Below are 22,070 nucleotides of genomic sequence, written 5' to 3' on the forward strand. Positions count from 1 at the left end.
CTTTTAGGAAAATGTGTTTTAAGATTTGTTCCCTGATTTAAAAATGCCCTTTCTTGCATGCAACATTCTGGATCAGGAAATTGTCTTTGAGTCAAATATAGACCTCGGAACAAGCTTTATCTTGTCACGTTCTTAGAAAGAGATCTGTTATGTTTAAAACCTGAAAATTCTTTGTCAAGAAAACTGGATTTTAATGCTACTGACCCTCAGAATGTGTTTCATGTCTAGAGCAGCTCGCCCTAGATTAAAAAGATCACAACATGCCTATAGCTTTTATGTTTTCAGATGCAAGCAGTCATGCAATGACCCTGCAGATAAACTTTATCAGAATTAACTTTCAGAAATTATTGCATTACAAGCTGATATAATCTTCATTGCACTGAACCTTTGGTGGGAAAAAAGACTTATTCTAGGCTGTCTATCTGCTTTCTGTTGGCTAGCAGACATCTTTGTATATAACAAACAGCCTGCAATGTCATTACGGAGAAAAATCAGAGAAGTGAACGGCACAAGCTGGAATCAGAAAAGAATCAGAAAAGGAAACTGAACTGAGAGAGGCAATACTGTTAGTTCTAGTTCTACAACTATTCATTTAGTGATTATTCAAACTGACAACAGCATTTTAAAAAGTGACCTATGACCAGTCCTTGCAATTTTAGCTGCCACAGCATCCCCACAATCATGTGACCAAAACTTGGCGACCAGCATGTATTTATGATGCCTGCTTGGGTCTCGAAGTCACACAATCACCATTTGCAACCTTCCCAGTCAACTTCCAACAAACAAAGTCAATGGAGGAACTGGGATTCACTTAATGTTTGTGCAATTTATTTAACAACTGAAGGGGTTCACTTAACAAACATGGCAAAATGGTCATAAAATCAGGCCCAACTCACTTAACAAACACTTTGCTTCGCAATGGAAATTCTATTCCCAATTGTAAATTGAGGATTACCTGTAAGTGACGAAAGTCCTGTCTGTGTAAGTAGAGACATATTACATAGAAACATGCCAAGGACGTCCCTTGAGAATTCTGGGAGTGGAGATCCTCATGTCTGAATGCGGCTGAAGTTGAGATATACTGCTTTAAGCAAAGAAAGGAGATAAAATTGAAGTTATTCTGCTAGCCACTGTAACTGTACGTATTTTTTTGCCCCACTGGTCAACACTTTTACAAGTACAGAATCCAAGTATGCAAGGAGTTAAATTTCAACATTTCTAGCCCATTCTAGCTTGTCCCTTTAAATAAAATGGAAGTGGCAAGTTCCTTCTTCACCTACACAAGCAAAGAGGTTTGCAAAAGTGATACCTGCTATTTTGTCCCCTTTTTTTGAGTTAGCTTGAAAAAGTGACTAACAAAGAGCTCCAAATAGGAACTCAAAGATGTTTTAGCTCCAGAAACAAATATAGCTCCAGAAATGAACAGAAAGAGCAGAAGAGACATGGATCTCCAATTGCTCAAGACAGGATTTACAATGTCCTCTGAAGTTTCTGGTTGGGCTTTGTTATTCACTATCCTGGATAGCCACCTAGTGGCAAAGCTAACTTTTACTAGCTTCCTGCCAAGTTGAACTCAAAAGCTAACTCAAAAGCTAAGGTCAAAATAGCATCTCATCAATTAAGTGCTCAGAGTGCATGTAGCAGCCATCCAGAGTTTGCTTTTGATCTTACAAAATCCATAGTTCTTCCTGTCTTAATGCCCTTGCCTCCATCTTGCAGAGCTATGGAAAAAAAGCAGGTAGAGGGGCAATGAAATACAAAGGATTCTATTTTGGTTGATCTTTGCCTTTCCTCCAATTCACTCCCATATTTGAGGCATCTGCAAAAATGGATATGCAAAGAACAATTGGTCTGGGCAAGGATCGTACAGGTCATACAATCCGGGTTTCAAATCCAGCCTGAGTCCTGCCTTATGAAACCTGATCAGGTTTTGGTGAAATCTGATTCAGCAGAACCCCTTACAGCCTGCAAATTTACTGAATGAACTACTTCCAATCAAATCGCATTGTGACTGGCATTAAGAGATTAGTTTATCCCTCCACCCCCACCCCGCTCCAGCCACATTTCAGCTGACTCTGTGTTGCTTAGTCAGACCAAATATGGCTCCTTGCTCAGACTCCTTGAGGTGCTGGCTGTGCCGAAGCCTCTTTCTGTCCATGATGTCTCTCTAGTTCTCTTTTCTTCTTCTGGGGAATCTGCAGGTCTATCTGGAACATGAATGGCTATGATTTGCTTCAGGAAACACCAGGTACTGGGCAATAAGTTTAATTTTGTTCATTCAGTTTGTTTTAGGAAGGAAAATGCTGTTCTCAAACTTTCTTGAAGTTTCCAAGTAAGTCAAGGAAATGTGACTTCACTGAAGCTGAGTGGGGTACTAATAAAATCTTCCTAGATCTGAACTGTGAAAGTAAAACCCTGTACTTGTTAACATCTACATTTCACTACTAAGCAACACTTACACATTGTTTCAAAAATGCACTTGGGTATTTGAGGGAAAAGCAAGAAGTGCTTTCTAAGAGGGATGTGGACAGTTTCATCCAAAGGGTTGAGGGTTGTTCCCCAAATTCATCTCCCTTAAAGAAAGGACAGTGGGTGTGAAATACATTCATAGCTTTAGTTTCTTCGAAGAGGAGTAAAGAATAGCACAACTTTTGTGAGGATAAGCATTATGGGTTTTTTTCAACTTGATTAGCAGGAAGTTTTGCAGTGCTAGTTTATTGTCTTCTAATTTCTGAGCAAACATTCTCTGAGAAGCCAATATATCACAATAATCTCTTGCTTGACCTTCAGATTCTTCCAAACATTGGAGGTTCCTGGAAATGTGGAGAAGCAACTCTTCATTTTTAACTCTATCCTGCAGAACCTCTCTGCCCCATTCATTCCCAAAATAGCTCAGAGTCTTAAAGGTAATAATCTAAAACAGTGGTTCTCAACATGAGTGGACTTCAACTCCCAGAAATCCTCAATCAACCATTTTCAGGAATTCTGGGAGTTGAAGTCCACCCATCTTAAAATGTTGCAAGGTAGAAAAACATTGATCTAAGATATACATTTAATGAAAGGTCTAAATGCTCAAAGAGGAACATTCTACAAGGCTTTTTATAATTAAAAAAAGCTGTTGACAAGAAACAAACTCTAATGTGATTACAATCATATATGTCCTCTTAGATAAGGTGACCAACCATCCTCCTTTAGGAAGGACAGTTTGTCTTTTGTAAGTTCTGTCCTCTCTCGAAAAGTGTCCTCCTTTTTGATATTTGAAGACTAATCTGTAAATCTATTTGATTGATGCCGATCTGATCCATTGTGTGTGATGTGATGTATTTGTATTTGACATGATGATTCCTCAAGGCTCGGTACAGTGCGGAGAGACGCAACTATGAGACGCATGCGCTCCACACAGGAGAATTGTGTTGAGACAGTGTGCTGCATGCAAGAGTGCGCTGCGCGCAAGTGGCTTTGTTTTTTTTCTTCAATTTATTTGTGTCCTCCTTCTCATTGTAAAAAAGTTGGTCACCTTATCTTAGAGTGTATTTGTATGACAGCTGTTTTGGATCTCTCCATTAGCACTGTAGGGCAAATACAGGTTGTCCTCAACTTACAGCAGTTCATTTAGTGATTGTTCAAAGTTACAACGGCATTGAAAAAAGTGATTTATGACCGTTTTTTAAAGTTACGACTTTTGCAGCATCCCCATGATCATATGATCAAAATTCAGATGCTTGGCAATTAGTTCATACTTATGACTGTTGCAGCATCCCAGGGTCATTTGATCACTTTTTGCAACCTTTCAATAACCAAAATCAATGGGGAAGCCAGATTCCCTTACAACCAGGTTACAAAACTTATCAACTGCAGTGGTTCACTTAACAACTGTGACAAGAGATGTCACAAAATGGAGCAAAACTCACTTAACATTAATTTTGGGCTCAATTGTGGTCATAAGTCGAGGACGACCTGTACATGTGAGTATACAATAGAAATCTATAATTCTGGAATGTGATATTAAAGCCTATTATTCTCTCCCCTCCCCCGCTGATATGCAAATCCAAATGACTCACTGATACTTGCTATTGAGTTGTTTTTCTATAGTGCACAATTTCAAATGGAAGAAATGCACCGTATTGAATAGGGCACATATCCGTTCTAAGACTCCTTTTGAAGGAAGTGATACTGCATGATAATACATCCAGGAATCAATTTCTATTGAAAAGAAAGTGTGAAGATTGGATTCATTGTTACATATTTTTATTTTTAATTTATTTATTTGATATTTTTTTATCCCACCTTTATTACTCTGTAAGTAAATCAAAACACCAAACATGCATAATATGCTCTTTCCTTTTCTTCCATTTTCTCCGCAACAACCCCACGAGGTGGATTGGACTGAGAAAGAACGACTGACTCAAAGTTACCCCATCGGCTTTCATGTTTAAGGCAGAACTAGAACTCACAGTCCCCTCTTAACGCCTACACCAAATAAGTCCATTTGGGCATTCTGAATAATCGCAATATAGTACCAATAAAGCAGAATATTTGTAACTCAGGGTTGAAATGAACTTGGTTGTTTTCCTACAGACGTTTCATTAACCAAACTAGGTAACATCATCAGTAGTGATGATGTTGCCTAGCTGGGGTAATGAAGTATCATATTTCATTATCCCAACTATGTAACATCATCAGTGCTGATGATATTACCTAGTTTGGTTAATGAATGTCTATAAGAAAACAGCCAACCACGAAGAGCACCAAGGACCCCATGGAATGTAGTTCTGGATGGACTATGCTATTTCAAATAACATATGAGAGACTGCTTGATTCTGGAATGTGTTTCCCTGGAGTGTTAAAGTAAGTGGAGGAACCTTATGTTAAGAACTGTCATACAAAAGGGTATCTAAATATGTCAGAGAAAAACATTTAAAGACGAAACTTCTACCTGGTGCTGTATGTTAATATCCGATGTAGACAAAGACTTCTTTTCCACCTGGGAGTGGAAGAGATATAAACCTCTATCTGCTAGTTCAAATTATAAACCCAGATTAGCTATATTGCATGATTATTCAATATAAAAATATTTTTGAGGCTGAAAATCCCAGTTTCAATACTCCCCTGATTAATGTCCTTCTAATGTGTTGGACTAGAGTTTCCATTGCTCACAACTGGTGGGTTATGAGAGATTATGAAAAGTATAGTCTGATATATCTGGAAATACCAGATCTTTTCTTTTTTCATTTTCTCATAATATTTTGGGATTTCAGGGTACAATCCCATCCAAATCAAGGGTGGGATCAGTGGTGGGATTCAAATTTCTTTACTACCGGTTCTGTGGGCATGGCTTGGTGGGCGTGGCAGGGGAAGGATACTGTAAAATTCCCAGTCAGAGGTGGTATTTGCCAGTTCTCCAAATTACTCAAAATTTCCGCTGCTGGTTCTCCAGAACTGGTCAGAACCTGCTGAATATCACCACTGGGTGGGATGCTACCGGTTCTGCCTGGCTCTATAGAACTGGTAGCTTTGAAGAGCAGCAGACACTGAACCAGTTCTGTGTTTACTGCTGTTTGGCCCACCTGACCGCCCGTCCTTACCTGTCCTTTATTTCCTCCTTTTTCAACCTCAACTGCTTTGCACGGCACAGTTGAGGTTGAAAAAGCAGGAAAAAAGAGGCTTTTCAAATGCTGTGCACCTGCGTGCTGCGCTTTTCAGCTCTCCGGGCGGCACAGCTGATGGTTTTTTTACAGATATGCGCAGCGTAGTTACCGAACCGGTAGTAACATCGATTGAATCCCATCCCTGATCCAAATGACTTGTTCTCCATTTGGAGTTACCTTCACTCAGTTGTAGTTTAGATCTCACCCCTGTGACTGTTCAAAGGTAAAACAAAAAATTAACAAGGTAGCAGGGAAGGGTGGGCATTAAGGACCATATATCACCCATTGGATCTATTATACACAAATTCCATTTAGTGTAGATAACGTTTGCACAGATACAGGTAATCCTTAATTTATGACCACAGCTGGGGCCAGAATTTCCATTGCTAAGCAAGGGGGTTGTTAAGTAAGTCACGTCTGATTTTATGACATTTTTGTCATGGTTGTTAAACAAACCACTGCAGCTGTTAAGTGAATTACATGTTCATTAGGTGAATCCAGCTTCCACTATTAACGTTAGAAGCCAGATGGGAAGATCACAAATGGCGACCACAGGGCCAGTGGGATCAGTGGTGGGATTCAAATTTTTTTACTACCGGTTCTGTGGGCATGGCTTGGTGGGAATGGCTTGGTGGGAATGACAAGGGAATGATACTGCAAAACCCCATTCCCTCCCCACCCCACTAACCTGCTTTCCAGCTCCGTTCTCCTATGCAGGGCAACAAAAGAAGACCCAGCCAATCAGCTGGGACTTGGGAGGCAGAGAATAGGTGGGGGCGGGGCTAGTCAGAGGTGGTATTCCGAACTACTCAAAATTTCCACTACCAGTTCTCCAAATTACTCAAAATTTCTGCTATCGGTTCTCCAGAACTGGTCAGAACCTGCTGAATACCGCCTCTGCGAGGGATGCTGCAACATTGTAAATACACGCCAGTTGCCAAGCGCTTAAATTTTGATCATGTGACTGTGGAGCTCCTGCAATGGTAAAAAGTGTGAGGACTGATTGTAAGTCCCTTTTTTTCAGTGCTATTGTAACTTTGAATGATTGCTAAATAAATGGTTGTAAGTCGAGGACTGTATTTACTTGAAAAAGACATCTATATGCCTCCACCCTTATGTGCAGTCCATGTACAATGTGCAATTGAGAGCAGTCCATGAAAAACATTGTTTTTTGAGAATCTATGAACCCGGCAAAAGAAAAATCTTGTGTGGTACAATATCATCAGAGGTGGTATTCAGCAGGTTCTGACCAGTTCTGGAAACCCGTAGCGGAAATTTTGAGTAGTTTGGAGAACCGGCAAATACCACTTCTGACTGGAGATTTTATAGTATCCTTCCCCTGCCACACCCACCAGCCACGCCCAGAGAACTGGTAGTAAAAAAAATTGAAACCCACCACTGAATATCATAGTACATGAAATACTTTCAGCTGTGATTTACATAATTATTTTAATTCCAATGATTATCTGAAGAAACCCTTGCTCTGATTTAATATCTGCTGACTCTAACATAAACTTCCCTTATTGGAGATACCAAAGGTATTATTTTACTTTAGCAAATGCAGTTTCACATATGAAAATGTGTAGTATCTGTAGTCACTTGGTTTTGTGCAGTCAGGAAAAATAATTATCAGGGAAAATTTAAATGATCATTTTTTCACTTCCCTTTTTCCAAAATACTTCTTGTCTTCACTAACAATTCTCTTTAAATACAAGTTCATGCCCTACCAGCTATTTCTCCACCTTAATTAAATTACCCAATATTATCCACCCTCAGCATATTTCCATGAAACCGCTTTGGGGACACCAGTTCTGAAAGTTAATCATTGTATTGTTTATCAGTTGATGATTGATTTATAAAGGTTCGTGGCTTCAACATGCACCACCCATGGTACAGTTTGTTGAAATACTCAGTTAACTTAAATGGTGCATTTTATGGCTATAGCATAATTTAATTATTTTATGGCAGAACAGGGTATTAGCTTAAGACGCTTGCTAGGAAAATCAAACAGCAAGAAAGAGCAATATTATTTTGTTTAGGTGGTATTTTATTAAAGTTAGACATAGCTATTTTGAATGATCTGGGTTTATTGCCAGTTGTTTCGATAGCTGTTCCTTATCTGAGTGAAAGTGAAAAGATCTTAATCTAAACAGTTGATTATAAACCCTAAACTACATACTTAAAATAAATAATTTTTTAAAATTAATAAAATATGGTTGCATTATTAGAGGGACAGTATATATAAAGACATTCTATCTCTTATTTATTTATATTAAGGTTTAAACACACAAACACCAAGTTACTGTGGAACAGGACCAGCAATTTCGGTAAATCCTAAACTGTACTTTCCTATAGCAATAAGTAATGAGTCCGTCTCTGTTCCTGTCAAATTTGAATGGGAAATAAGCTATTTTCCAACATTAGACAAACTTGTGGTCATTGAAATACTGTTGATATAAACTTGCTATAGTCTATTCCAGTGGTGGCTAACCTTTTTGGGCTCCTGTGCCCAAAATTGTGCGCACGTTTGCACGCTCACGCTCGCATGCCAGCACCCAGAAGGCAATGCATGCCCCCCCCAGGCCCCCTACGCATGCGTGCGTAATCCCCACCCAGCCACCACTGCCATCCCATTACCTGCACTGTGCCTCACAGCTGTTTTTCAGCTGGTTTGGGGCCTTTTTCAGTCTCCCAAAGGCTTGAGGAAGGCTTCTGCACGCTTTGCAGGCCGAAAACTAGCCCCGTTTCGTCACTTCTGGTATTTTCAGAAAAACAGGAAGTGACAAAATGGGGCCAGTTTTCAGCCTGCAAAGCTTGCAGACGCCTTCCTCAAGCCTTTGAGAGACTGAAAAAGGCCTCAAACCGGCTGAAAATAAGCTGTGAGGCACGTGCATGCGCAGTGAGATAAGTTTGCCTGCAGCTTGTGTGCCGGCACAAATGGCTCTGCGTGCCATCTGTGGCACGTGTGCCATAGGTTCGCCATCACAGGTCTATTCATTTTAGAAAACCCCAAATTCCTTTTTCCTCTACTCCACAAATTCTTTCATTCATTTACCCGCACTTTGTTTTGGGATCTGGCATGGATAAAAAGTAAAATCTGAATTTAAGCGCTCAGTCCTTATCTAATCTTATTGACCAAACAGACTATACATGTTTCAAAATTCAGGAGGGGGGACTTTTAGCTTGAACATTTGTAAAATTAATTATTAATTATTGTTAAAAGATCAATAGTTAAAAAAAAAATAAAGATCTCCCCTCTGGACAGTATTTTTTTTAATCCTAAAATTGCAAGCTCTACTGAAAGCCATGATAGTTAAAGAGGCCTAAAATTGGGTTCAGTTTGAAATGTTTCTGTAGCTACTTTAAGAAAATGTCCTAAAGTAAAATGCAGTATCAGTGGCTCTCTTGGTCCTTTATGACCTTAGTTCTTCATGTGGTTGCACTTGCCCAAGTGAAACTTCTACATAATGTGAAGGGCCTCTTAGACCTGTACATCTTGCTGTCAGTTGTAGCCAGCTGTAGTTTTTCCATAAATACATCTCATGGACCATTTATGTCCTTTCCTGGATCAGGTATGATTTTTCATGGCCATATATACCTCAGATACCTTTTGTTTGGATTACTATAACACAGTCTACATGGAGTTGGTCATGAAGACCACTTGGAAAGTTTAGATAGTTCAGCATGCAGTGGTCCAAGTATTTATGAGCACATCTCAGTTTGCTCGTGTGACATCTCTACTTCAGAAGCTGAACTTATTTTTAGGAACAATTCAAGAAATTGTTCTAAAACCCTTCTTATGTCAGTTTTGGAAGCCATATTCCACCCTGCCACATAGCCTGAGGAGTTGGGAGGGAGGTGATTTCAATTGAGTAGTTCTAAGTAGACAAAACAACATTCTTTTCTTAGTTCGAGGTTATTAAGTGTGGCGCAGCAGAGAAAAAGAATCTTACACTGAGACAGATCGTGACTGGCCCATGTGATGTGATGATGGGAGAAAAAGGGATGGATTGTAGTTTGGGACATTGTGAGAAATCCAGGAAACTTTAGTTTTGAGATTTCACAGATATGCCAGCTGCTATTCTAATAAAGGTACTTTTGAGATTATGCTTGTCTCGGAGTTACTGATTGGAATGGAGGTTTGCTGGAACGCTGACATCAGACCCTGGATAGCTGCAAGATTCTCTTTCTCCAACTAGATTTCTTTATCCTAGAAGATCTGGCAGAGTTGGCCAGCCATACGTCCCAATGACAAAATAATGCCATCATGTGGGTCTTTGGAAGCATGTCTGCCCTATTGCTTTCTCATCCTTTGGAACAGCATTCATTTTCTACTCTATCTCTGAATATTCCTCACCCAATCCATGTTGTCTTTTAAGAAGACTTTAATTTGGGCAGTGGAATTTGCAAAGCTGTGTCCAATATGTATTTTCTTTTTTTATATCTCCCAGTGGAAAAAAAAATCCAACAATTCCCTTGGGATGTTTGTGGGTATTATTGTTGGTTTCTGTTTGGCTTTTAATTTTTGTATTTATGTACCAATAACTAGTGCTTTCACCACAAAAGCTATCTAAGTGGCTTAATTAATAATGAAAACCAAACATTCCACCCCTTCAGAGATAGGTTGCAGAAGATACAACACAAGGAAAGAAGCCTCTGGCAGCAGGTACATGGTTCCCATTATAACCATGTGAGAAAAGGGGGTTCCATCCACAGCATTAATTACTTTCTTGTTCTTCCTTACAGAGTAGTTGGTCATTATAATTTCTGCAAGGAAGAATCCTGGGTCCATTGCATTTTCTCCTAATATCACGTATCTTGGAATAAACAGGAACCTTCTTGAAATAACTGGTCTAGACACCCAAGGCTAGATCAATAGATAGTAGTCAGGAAATCTGTGCTGGGACAAACAACTGTGTGAAACCCCAGTCATATGACAAAAAGGGGGTTGGGGAGAGAATTTGTTAAACCTATGAAATCTGTGCTCCGTTTTCTAAATTCCTATCTTTGCTAAAAGCTATTTTATTGGGCCTTGTATTCTTATACCTGAATGAGCATAAGCATTTGGTTTTTTTATTAAAGTAGTTGAAGAATTTTTCTCATTTGGTTTTAAAGTACAGGCTTTAATGTTGTTTTTAAATCTTTTTTAAAACTTTGAAAAAAATAATCTAGGACTTCCCATAAATGAAAGGAAAGCACCTGCATATTACCCATTACCATAGCCAGAAAAAGATGTCCCAGTTTTAATTAATCCACTCATTAAAGTTAATAGCAAAAACGTCCTTATATGAAGTTGGAAGCATTTCTTACAAATCATTTTCAAAAAGGGCATAGTTCCGTTCTAAAAATTTTGCAATAACACCCAAATATTAAAATGAACATAATAAGCAATGAAAACAATTCAATGAAATTTTGGGAAAGTGGATTCATTGTAACAACGTACAACTAAAAATGTCTTCAGACCTGTCCTGGATTCTGTCTGCGTATATTTCTCATTTTGGGAAGTTCAGACAATATATTAACTGTTTTTTTGTAATTTGGTGGTTAAAAGAAGTTTCAAGACAATGCTTTGATTGGCAATCTCACTGCCTCAATCAAGGACTTTTATAGTAATGCTTTTTACAGCTCAAAAATATTTTGGAAGAAGATCTTCTGACCTAACCCAAGCACACAGTCTTCCTATTATTAACTAAAGCAGCCACATCTCTTTTTCCAGCTTCCAGGTGAACCTTCAAAAAGATGCTATTGCTTTAATAATTGCATGGAAGCTGAAAACAAGACATGTCTGCTTTAATTAGTGCCAGGAAGATGCTGTAAATGTGAAATCAAACACATTTCTTTTTAACATTTTTTAAAGAATGCACAGGTATGGTTTACAGTAATCCAGGTATTGTTCAACCAAGATTCCTACATATATTTCATTTCCAAGGAAAACTCATTACAAAGGGGAAGACTGAACCACTACTCAGCACTTTTGGATAGTACAAGCAACTTTTCATCTGAGACTGATGAAGAGATCCTAAGAGGCTGATTTAAGAGTTAAGAAGTCCTTGGTTCAAATTGATTTTAATTTGATTTCTACAGCCACCCAACTCTCAAAAGCAATTCTAGGTGGCTTACAATTCAGTGGAAGCATTAAAAAGAAAGAAAGACGTGAGATGCAAAAGACAACAAAAGAAGACGATAATGCAATAATGCAATAATAAAATAAAAAGAATAAAAAAGTCAAAATGAGAGGATAATAGAATTAAAGGCCATCGTTGTATAGAACATGGGTGTCAAACTCGAAACATCACGTTGCTGTCATGTGACGTATCATGACGTATTTCCCCTTCGTGGAGCTGGGATGGGTGTGACCTGCACATGATGCATCCGGCCCACTGGCCGCTAGTTTGACACCGCGGTATAGAACATTCAGAAATCATTCTGGATAAATTCATCTTTCTATCATATATTTGCCAGTACAGAGACACACATCTTTTCCTGCATCAAAGATTGGCTTTGGCAACTACCAATACTGTAACTGTGCTTCCCAAAACTGTGGGCTAATTCAAGACAAAATGGAAAGTTCATTTTATTTCATTTTCTTTTAATTTAAGCCTTAAAATAGATACTATGATTACAATGTTATGTATTGAAAAGCACACACGAGATATAACCATGCAATACATGGAAAAATAATTGGCAATATTTTGAGGTTTCTGGAGGCTTCAGAAGTGTTAATTCAAGATAGCCTTCAATCCTTAGCAACTTGTTACAATAGACTGTCTCTTTTCTAATTAACATAATCTTGTTGTCTGGAAATGATAGAAGTTGCAATCCAACACATCTGGGGAAAATAGCTTGGAGAAAAACCAATACATTACATATTTCCCTCTCTTTCCGGAGAAGTGAAGAAATTCAGAGCTAGTGCTAAAACATTTATTTTCTTGAATGAGTGGGAATATTGGACACTTGATATATCTTTGTAATAAGCAAAGTTTTTCTTTAAAGTCTGCAAGCAGAACTTTCTGATAACAAAATGGTCCATAGCAATAGCATAAAGGATTAATTTTGAATCAGAGAGCAATGGCTACTCATTTGTCAAGCTATTTCATCCTACTTCACTCCTGCTGAAAATGTTATGCTTGTCCTTCTCTCTACCCAAAACCAGATCCAATCCTTAGCTATTTCTCAATGTATCCAGAAAAAAGCTTTGACTATCAGCAGTTTCCCTTCCTAATTGGCCCAATTTTATAATTGACTTGTTTTGCAAAAAAAAAATAATCTTCAATTTAAGCTTTCCACAGATCTAAGTAAATAAAATTTGTTAATATAATATGGAATAAATTTTTATTTTCATTGCTATGATCTTACCAGGCAGATACAGATCCATTTCAAACTCTGAAGGATGTCACATTTCCAAGGTTGGAATGAAATTTCAAGATAGTAATATTAAATCATAATTTTGGCCAAAATGGTTTAGACATTGTATTTTAGCACTTCCAAACAGTAATAAGCTAAGGTGAAGCAGTTTTGGCTTTTTTTTAAAGTCTGTATGTATTTTCCTTGATAAATAAATGCAAGATATGATGGGGGAAACATAGGAAACTTACAAATGGAGAATGGCTTAGTCATCTCTGTAAAGAAAGCAGGATAAATAAATAAAAAAAACCTCTAGAAGCCATGGCTCTCCTAAAGGACAGGAGTCTTTATATATTAATCATTATGCCATCCCCCAAAATAATCATCAATTGTGCTATTAGTAATTCACAGTATATGATGATCAAAGATGGGATGGAAGGGGATGGTTGATAAAATAATAAATTAACCAGTTTCATTTTTATATCATTCTTTTACACACATCTTTCTATCCATTGCAAATGGCTGTGTGAATTATTAAAACTTTTGATGTTCTGCTAATTTATAATCAAGCCAAGTACTGGCTGACTGAGAACATCCCACAAGCTCTCGCCAACTTTGAATGTTCCTTTAGCACAAAAATCCTGTTGTAGTTTACATTAAGGGAGCCTAATTTCCCTCCAATCTGGATACTCTCCAGATACACTGTATGTATCTGGGGGATCAGAATTATCTTACTCCTCCTGATCAGCGGTGGGATTCAATTTTTTTTACTACCAGTTCTGTGGGCGTGGCTTGGTGGGCGTGGCAGGGGAAGGATACTGTAAAATCTCCAGTCAGAGGTGGCATTTGCCGGTTCTGTGAACTACTCAACATTTCTACCAGTTTTCCAGAACTGGTCAGAACCTGCTGAATACCACCTCTGCTCCTGATACTCAATAATAAGAGATGATCCAGATAGTTGGAAGACACCCAGATTAGGAAAAGCTGCCATAAGGAGATGCTGGTTGGCAAGTTGTACTATTGTCATAAGGAAATGTAAAGTCTGTGGAGTCTTGTGAGCTTTGCAGCTTTGTCTTAAACAGCTGCATAGTATAAATGACATTTATGGAGTTGAATGAAACAGTTTTGACTTGTGGGTAATTTAAAGAAAGGTTTTGCTTATTGGCTTCCTATTTACTTTGCAGTTTTATTAAAGCCACGAGAATCCCATGAGCTTTTCTCCCCATAGGTATCTTTCTTGAGTGAGCCCTTTTCACTAAAGGTCATTTTCCTTGAATCTTTTGAGAGGCCTAAAAAGTCTATTAGAGAAATTTAAGTTGTTGTTTTTTTAAAAAAATCTAACTATAGATGTTGCTTTGTAAGAAATTCCAAGCTTTAAGATTTATTAAAAAAAAAAGTTAATCCCAAGTACATGAAACTTCCTGTGGAAATCTGCAGGATTTCCACACAATTGCTCTAGCAACACTGTCCCTTGGAAGTCAGTTGCAAATATTAAACACCCTTGCTAACCTCACAACTCCTAGTTGTCATTCAAAAAGCCAGAAAATAGCTGTTTGTAAGCTGTGTGTGTCTGGAGCTCCAGATTCATACATGCTTGCCTGCCTGCCTGACCTCTTTATGAGTGGCAGTGTGGATCTCTGACATCTACTCCTGCTTCTCTTCCCCCACCAAGTTGGCTAGTAACCCATAAATGTTCTGCACCCTTCTGATTCAGCAGAATTCCACAGGGGTGCTTATTAACACATGGGGGAAGGGGAAAAGGGCTCTGTAATTGTTAAGACATGAATTTAGGCAAAAGGCAAATGGGATTTGATGGTGTGGAAAGACAATCCCTGTTTACTAAAGTCTGACAAAATACAGGCTGGGGAGGGAAGGGGGATCATCTCCTTTTGGAAATAGTCAAAAAGCAAATATATCCTCAGGTCATGGAAAAGGGGCAGGAACAAAATATTGACTTTACAGGGGGACAGGGAAAAAATCATCCTTTAAAACACATACAAACCGTTTAAACGTAGATGGCTAGATTCAGCGCAAGGTCTTAAAACAGCAAGCTGGTTGAAAATTTTGCTTGACAGCTTTTGGTGTCATTTCTTGCTGTGGTGAGCAAGTCATGCAGTAAACTATTTTCTGTTAATTTTTTCATCTAAGATAACTTGGCCAAGAAATGATTAGCACAAAAGTAAGTTTGCCCTAATCTGAAGAGAATAGGAAGGGATGAAGAGTGAGAAAGCTGTACTGAAGTTATCTGTTAACTACATCAAGTGCCTCCGATTGGAAGAGTTCGTTCTTCCTATCTCTTTGGCTTTCAGTACCCTGCCCCCTTCACATTGTCTTGTCTTTTTTTAATCTTAAGGTATGGCCCAAAATGACTACTTCAAGCACAATAGAGGTTTTCATCTTTTTCCTTTGAAATAGAGCTGTGAAAACAGGCGTCGTCGAATCTTCCTACCTGCTTTGTTACTGGCAATCAGAAGAAATCCTCTTCCCCAACGCTTGACTTTGAAGTCACACAAGTAACCAGAATCCATTCTTTCAAAGTGCACAGCAGTTCAGGCCGAGACAAGCTGATTTGCAATCTACCCAGCAGTTCCAAACCCTGAATGTCAGAGCCTGGGGGAAAGCATAACTAGGTTGTCACTTGGAATGGAGTTTGGTCAGTGGTCGGAGATCTATATTCTCAGATAGGTAGGACTTTGTCCACAAACTGGAATTTGAAATTTCAACGGGGGGGAAAAAAACAGAAGGGATGGTTTGAGAGATGATTGTGCTGGCGTGGATTCCCCTAGGACTTTAGTTCTCAGTCTTGTAACACAGGACTGTGCCCCAACAGGCATATCTATCACATGGCCTGGGAAATGGAACAGTAATAGGCTGCTACGGTGTCCTGTCTTTTGAGAATTACGACAGGACATGCACTCATCTCTATGAAAAGAAGAAATCCAAATGATTTTAAAGCAAGGAAGGCCTCACGGTAAGCCATACTTTTAGGCATAGAAAGTGGCTACCAGCAGCAGGGGAGACGTTAGAAGATTAGAGTTGGATATGCCTTAATACTTGAACCTTTGTTGCCTTCAGATGCAGTGGGGCATTCTCTGGACATGCCTTACAATTAAGACAGGATAAGACAGCTGCTTCAGTTAGCAAACCTGCATGGATGGCTACTACTTCATTACTCCTAAGCATGCAGCTTTTGAAGATCGGCTTTTACTTGTCTTGACCCTGTATGTGTGACACAAAGGGTTCCTCAGAGCGATGCATGTTGGGATTATAAAACCATCTACTGCCCTAGGCTGCTTCTACATCTACTTGTCTCTATGTTGCTTTGAGGCTCCTCAGCAGGGAGTTTGTGGGGAATTGGAGAAATCATGGTGGGTCACTTCGGTTGCAAGGGCTAGCAAAGGAAGTAGGAAAATCCCAAAGGGCCAGAAGATGGAATGGGGCAGGAGTTCCTGTCAGAGAAGAAAAATATCTGCCTGTAGTTCCATAGTAAACATGGAAAATCTGTTGTTGTAGCTTTTCTTCTGAAGTAGGAGGTGAGCCAATGGTTAATAATCTCAGCTTCCCAGAACCCATGCAAGTTCCATAAAGTTGTGGAGAAAAGAACATGTGTTATTCTCCCTTCCACGCAGCCCTGCCGTTTACAAGAGGCCTTAATATTGTTTTCTTCTCTGAGAGCTCCTGAGATGTGGAGCTTAGTCTTTTAAAGATGTTTTTATCTTGTATTCTGTATCAGAGGATGTAACAGGAATATTTTTTAAAAAGTAGAAAATATAAAGATAGACAAGCTCCATGCTTGTTTATTTATTTATTTATTTATTTATTTATTTATTTATTTATCAAATTTAGCAACTGCACATCTCTCTCTCAGAGGAACATGGGCAATGTACAAATAAAATATTGAAACTTAAAAACTGTACATAAAATTTAAAAAGAGGCAAAGACGGTTAAACTTACTGGTAATTAATTTAAAAAAGACTAAGGGAGGGCCTTCAGGGTGCTAACCAGGGGTGGGATTCTACAGGTTTGCACCTATTCGCTAGAACCGATCATTAACATTCTGAACAGTTTGGAGAACTAGTTGTTAGAAGAAATTACTGGCCTAATCCTGTAAGGAAGGCAGGAAGGAAACATTCAGGTGTTGCTTACAGAAACTGCCTCTCCGTTAACCCTTTTTACATTCTTGGCAAGACTAGACTTCCTGTCTCTGGAACTTCTCTGGAGTTTTTTCCTCCTCCTTTGCTGGTACTTTGCTTATGTGAAGCGACCATTCAAAATTACAATGGCACTGAAAAAAGTGACTTATGACCATTTTTCACACTTATGAGTATTGCAGAATGCCCACAGTCACGAGAGGCCAGGCAAGGAGATGCATGCCTCGATGTGAGTGATGTTGAGTTGGCCACGCCCAGCCAATAACATGACCACCAAGCCACGCCCACCAACTAAGCCATGCCCACAGAACCGGTTGTTAAAAAAATTGAATCCCACCACTGGCGCTAACCAGCCCCATGGCTGCGTGTTCTTCAGTGAGACCCAAGCAAGACAACAGAGCCATGTTTTTAAACCTTTCCAAAAGGCGTGGAGAGTGGGGGCCTCCCCTATTTCTTGGGGGGAAATGTTCCAAAAGGTGGGGGCAATGGCAGACTAATACTCTTCCCTGTTAGAAACAACTCTTAGCATTTGTTTTTTAGATATTTTTACATTGTGCTTTGAAGGCTGTACGCAGTTTCCCCATTTTTCAGGCACATATTTCCTTCATTTAGAACAGACTAATCCTTTGCAATAACTGAACAATGTTCTCTTCCATAATACTGAAGTAGGGAACTGACTCTTGCCAAAAGATTACCTGAAGACAACTAATCTTTAAGATTTTAATTTCAGCCACCAACAGTACAGCTGAGTCATCTTCAGTAGAGGTGAAAGGCTTTATGATTCATTGTCAGTTTCCAAGCATTTAATCCTTCGGTTCCCCTTAAGAAACTCCCCCGCCTTACTAGCCTTGTACATACACTGCTTGATTGCTATTTCTAGTAACCTTAATCCTGTCAGACCTTGTATGAGAGGAAACCTCTTTTATTTTGGTCTTACCTAGTTAGGAGCTTGTTTGACTTAAGGCATGTTTTGCTAAACTGAGCAAAACAAGCTGGGTTTATGATATTATACTAGACACTATAGTAAATCCTGTGCATGTTTAACTTGATGTCTGAACACATTTATCTAATCGTAAGGATCATCCTATCCAAGTTTGGATTGGCATGAAAGATTTCTCAGTGGGGCTGTTGTTGAGGCTCTTCCTCTACCTTTCTGACCCTCTTATATGAATTATTAGCTCAGTAGCTTCTGGTTGAAGAGGAAATATTAGGATATGTTCTTTCAAGCAGTAACCATGACATGCTTAATGGTCACATTCCAGAAGCCTATTCCATTTCCTTAGAGAAGCTCAAGTCTGAAATATGGAAGCTGATGGTCTTCTGCTCAATTCAATAGTGGACTATCTGGAATAATCAAATTGACAGTCATTAATATGTCACCTAATATGAGTTTCATATCATATTTCTGACGTGAAAGCTATTGAGTTCATGCACATATCTTGTTTATGGGCTTTTAGAGGAATGTAGCTCCTGGGAGAAAAAGGGATATTGTTGATTGGAATTCTTAAGGGTTCAAGCCAAAGATCTATAGCAGAAGTACAGAACTTTTGTCTATCCAGATATTGCTGAAAACTTCTAGTATCTCACCATTGGTTTTATGGCTTGGTGAGAACTAAAATTCAGCAATTAGAAATTTTTCATCATAGATCTAATCTGGGTTATAGTGTGTAATGCATGATTTGTTGCAGTCACTCAGATGTTCATGCTGGCTTTGGCATTTTTGTCTACTTATCAAGTCCTTTCCAAAGACTTGGGAAAGGCAGATATGGATATTTGATGGTATCACAGTTATCATTGCAGGATGTAAGCAGTTCTTAGTAAAGCTGCCTTTTGCAATTGACTAGTGTGCAATGCATTATTATTATTATTATTATTATTATTATTATTATTATTATTATTATTATTATTATTATTATTATTTACATTTCTATCATGCTATTCCAGTAAATGATCAAGGTGGCTTCCCTGAGGATCTCTCGATTCCCACAAAAACAAGCCCATGAATTAGAGTTGGGCTGAGAGAGAATGACTGGCCCAAAGTAATATAGTGAGTTCCATGATTAAGGTAGATTTGAACTTCATTTTTTTTTACTACCGGTTCTGTGGTGTGGCTTGGTGGGCATGGCAGGGGAAGAATACTGTAAAATCTCCAATCAGAGGTGGTATTTGCTGGTTCTCCAAACTACTCAAAATGTCCGCTACCAGTTATCCAGAACTGGTCAGAACCTGCTGAATAACACCTCTGGTATGGTGCTAATCCAACATCTTAAACACTGGTCTAGCTCAGGGATTGGAGGTGGAGAGTTGATTAAGTTTAAATTAAGAGAGTGTAATTAGTCCAAAGTCACCAAATGATTTTTCATGGCTGAGAGTAGACTTGAACCTTGGGTGGTCATTTAACATCTTATCTACTGTGTTATAACATCTCTATGTTTGTATGTTGTGGATGTGGAAAGAGTTCCTGAGACTACAAGCTGGGGTGCAGATGCATGTTGCTTATAAAAGCAGAGGAAATGAAATCTGATGGATTGTTAAACAGGGATTAGGAAATAGCTAACTACTGACTAAAAATATTGAGATCTGGTTAATTTATGTTCTTTCCATTGGAAAGTTTGCTACAAAGGATTCGTACCACAGCATCCTTGAAAAGCACCTGGGAAACGTTATGAAGTGACAGCAGAGCCAAGAGAAAACCATCCACATGTGCCGGTGTTGCAAAGAAAATGAAAAAGCACACATTTGCTTTATCTCAAATATTAGGTAGAAAAACAGAAAAAATAGTGGCCCAGCAGTATTTGTGGAGGGCAATAGGGTCAGTCTAAGGCAATGCTTCTCAACCTTAGTAATTTTAAGATGTGTGGATTTCAACCCCATGTAGTCCATACATCTTAAAGTTGCTGAGATTGAGAAACACTGGTCTTTGGAAAGTGGTGCCACAACACAACCTACAACCTTTTTCTAAGTGATATCACAGACATGCTCAAAAAGGTGGAGTTGGCGCCACAACAGTGTTTTCTTATTTCTGATAGAACCGGGGAAACCATAGGATCCTGTGGATGCTTCAACATTTGATCAGGTCTTAATGTGGGCTAAAATGAAGACAGTCAGCTCCAGAGCAAGAGTAGGAGTGGTGCAAAATGGATGTTCACTGGGATCTTCTGCCTGTTTTGATGGCCAGGAGGTGACCTCCAGCTTCATCTCTAAGTGCTGGGTGTAGATGTTTTCTCAGTAGTGTACTTATATTTCTTAGTATATCACAGGTTTTGATCAGGAGTTCAAGGTGACACATAGTATAGATGTCACTTTTTCCTCACAACAACTGCATTAGAAAAGCATTGGTAGCACAGATGTGAATTAAGTAGTGCAGTGTGAGGTGCTTCCTGTCTCCAATGCCGGTTTCCAGCACTTTGAAAGATGAGCGTGTATTTCTTTGCTTTCATCTCCATTTGCAGGGGCAAATGACTCTGGGTTTCCTGACCACTTGTCACATTTCTGCTATTACACTGTCTCATCCTTCAACATTGCTTCTTACTTTTATTGTAGTCTTCTTTAATGTTAAATAGAGCAGGCTGCCGCTCTCTGTCATGTACAACTTTTTGCATCTGAGTTGGCCATTGAATGGCCAGAGAGTACCCACTGAGATTTATATTAGACATTAAATCATGGGCTGTTCCTGAAAAACAGTTCAAACTGCCTGCAGAAATTTTAATTTACTATCTGCAGTTTAAATCGCAGCGGTTGCAAAAGATAAGGTGTTTTCATTATGAAAAGAACAGGCCATAATCATTAATTATTATCAGTTCTTTGGTGCAATTCAGCTGATATTCAATATGATAACATTGATTTACTGTTATTAATCTGGTTATACACAATAGAATTTATAGTATATCATAAAATCCCTCCTTAGCCACGGTAACCGATTCATTGTATAAATATGGCTCTAAAATCTGTAGCTGTAGGAATGCTCAGAATTATACCAAATGCAGGGTTTGACTTCATACAATAGAGCAGGGGTGTCAAACTCCTGGCATCACGGCAGTGTCATGTGACATATTGGAAGTTTTTTCCCCAGGCATGGGCGTGGCCAACACATGACACATCTGGCCCACAGGCGGGGAGTTTGACAGCCCTACAATAGAGCCACATTATTCTTTTCAGGACTAGAACACAGGCGACCGTGAGTTCTAGTCTCACTTTAGGCATGAAGTCAGCTGGGAAATGTTGGGCCAGTCCCTTGTTCTCAACTCTAGGAAGGAGGCAATGACAAACTACTTCTGAAAATCTTATTAAAAAAAACAAAACCCTTCAAGGACTCATTCAGGCGATTGCCAGGAGCCAAGACTGACTCAAATGCAACAACAACAAAAACTGATTAGCAGAGAACTCATCACATTTGTATCCCAGTCCTCCATGTATGGGCTTATCGTATTTTATTTTGCAGCAGACATAAGATAAGGTGAGCTTGAGAGAACAAACATGCCTAATACTATAAATGTTGGAACTCGGCAGAAATTTATACTTAGTTCTCTCTGGTTGTCATTTTAGCTACCAGTACACATGGCCATTTAAGTTCATTTTTAACATCCTACCATGCCTTCCCTCAATGTTATTAAATATATATTTATTTACATCTAATAAAATATGTATAAGGTACCCATTACATTTAGTATACAGATGTTAAAATATTGGAGATTTGCTACATTCCAAGAAAGTTGTACGTAAATAAAATGCACTTTGCCTGACAAATAATTACAGTTGTAAAAATGAATCAAGTATACATCTTTATTTAACTATATTAGCTGCGTTATGCTAAAAGGCTGGCAATCATTACAATAGTTAGTACTTTGTGAAAAAGTATGATCTTGAAGTTTATGTGATTCTGAATTCTTGGAATAAAAAAAAACACCAAGTATGATTTCATAACTAA

At 38.7% G+C, this 22,070-nt stretch overlaps 1 protein-coding gene and 1 long non-coding RNA gene across 7 annotated transcripts in view; one reads left to right on the forward strand and one right to left on the reverse strand.

Annotated features, from left to right (window-relative positions):
* LOC113410348 (uncharacterized) overlaps window positions 1-22,070 on the reverse strand; it is an 81,620-nt gene that overhangs the window by 17,674 nt on the left and 41,876 nt on the right. The window contains exons 1-3 of one of the 2 annotated variants that reach the window (XR_015748454.1): window positions 4,937-4,982; window positions 2,460-2,573; window positions 956-1,081 (exon numbers count right to left, since the gene is read on the reverse strand). This is a non-coding gene — a long non-coding RNA (uncharacterized LOC113410348). Of the gene's footprint in view, window positions 1-955; window positions 1,082-2,459; window positions 2,574-4,936; window positions 4,983-22,070 lie in introns of those variants that run through there. The other variant, XR_015748453.1, reaches the window with a different exon arrangement.
* The window catches only part of HNF4A (hepatocyte nuclear factor 4 alpha), a 70,228-nt gene that overhangs the window by 16,360 nt on the left and 31,798 nt on the right, over window positions 1-22,070 (forward strand). The window contains exon 1 of one of the 5 annotated variants that reach the window (XM_087959339.1): window positions 2,165-2,248. The exons of 2 other annotated variants lie outside the window; for them this stretch is intronic. In XM_087959339.1, the coding sequence (XP_087815465.1) occupies window positions 2,215-2,248 (34 nt within the window). In that variant the 5' untranslated portion in view covers window positions 2,165-2,214. Of the gene's footprint in view, window positions 1-2,164; window positions 2,249-15,775; window positions 15,964-22,070 lie in introns of those variants that run through there. 2 more of the 5 variants (XM_087959342.1, XM_087959340.1) reach the window with 2 other exon arrangements.

The sequence above is a fragment of the Notechis scutatus genome, chromosome 3, assembly GCF_049901735.1.
Source record: "Notechis scutatus isolate UNSWTSFEM ecotype Mainland chromosome 3, rNotScu1.2, whole genome shotgun sequence".
In the NCBI taxonomy this organism is placed as follows: domain Eukaryota; kingdom Metazoa; phylum Chordata; class Lepidosauria; order Squamata; family Elapidae; genus Notechis; species Notechis scutatus.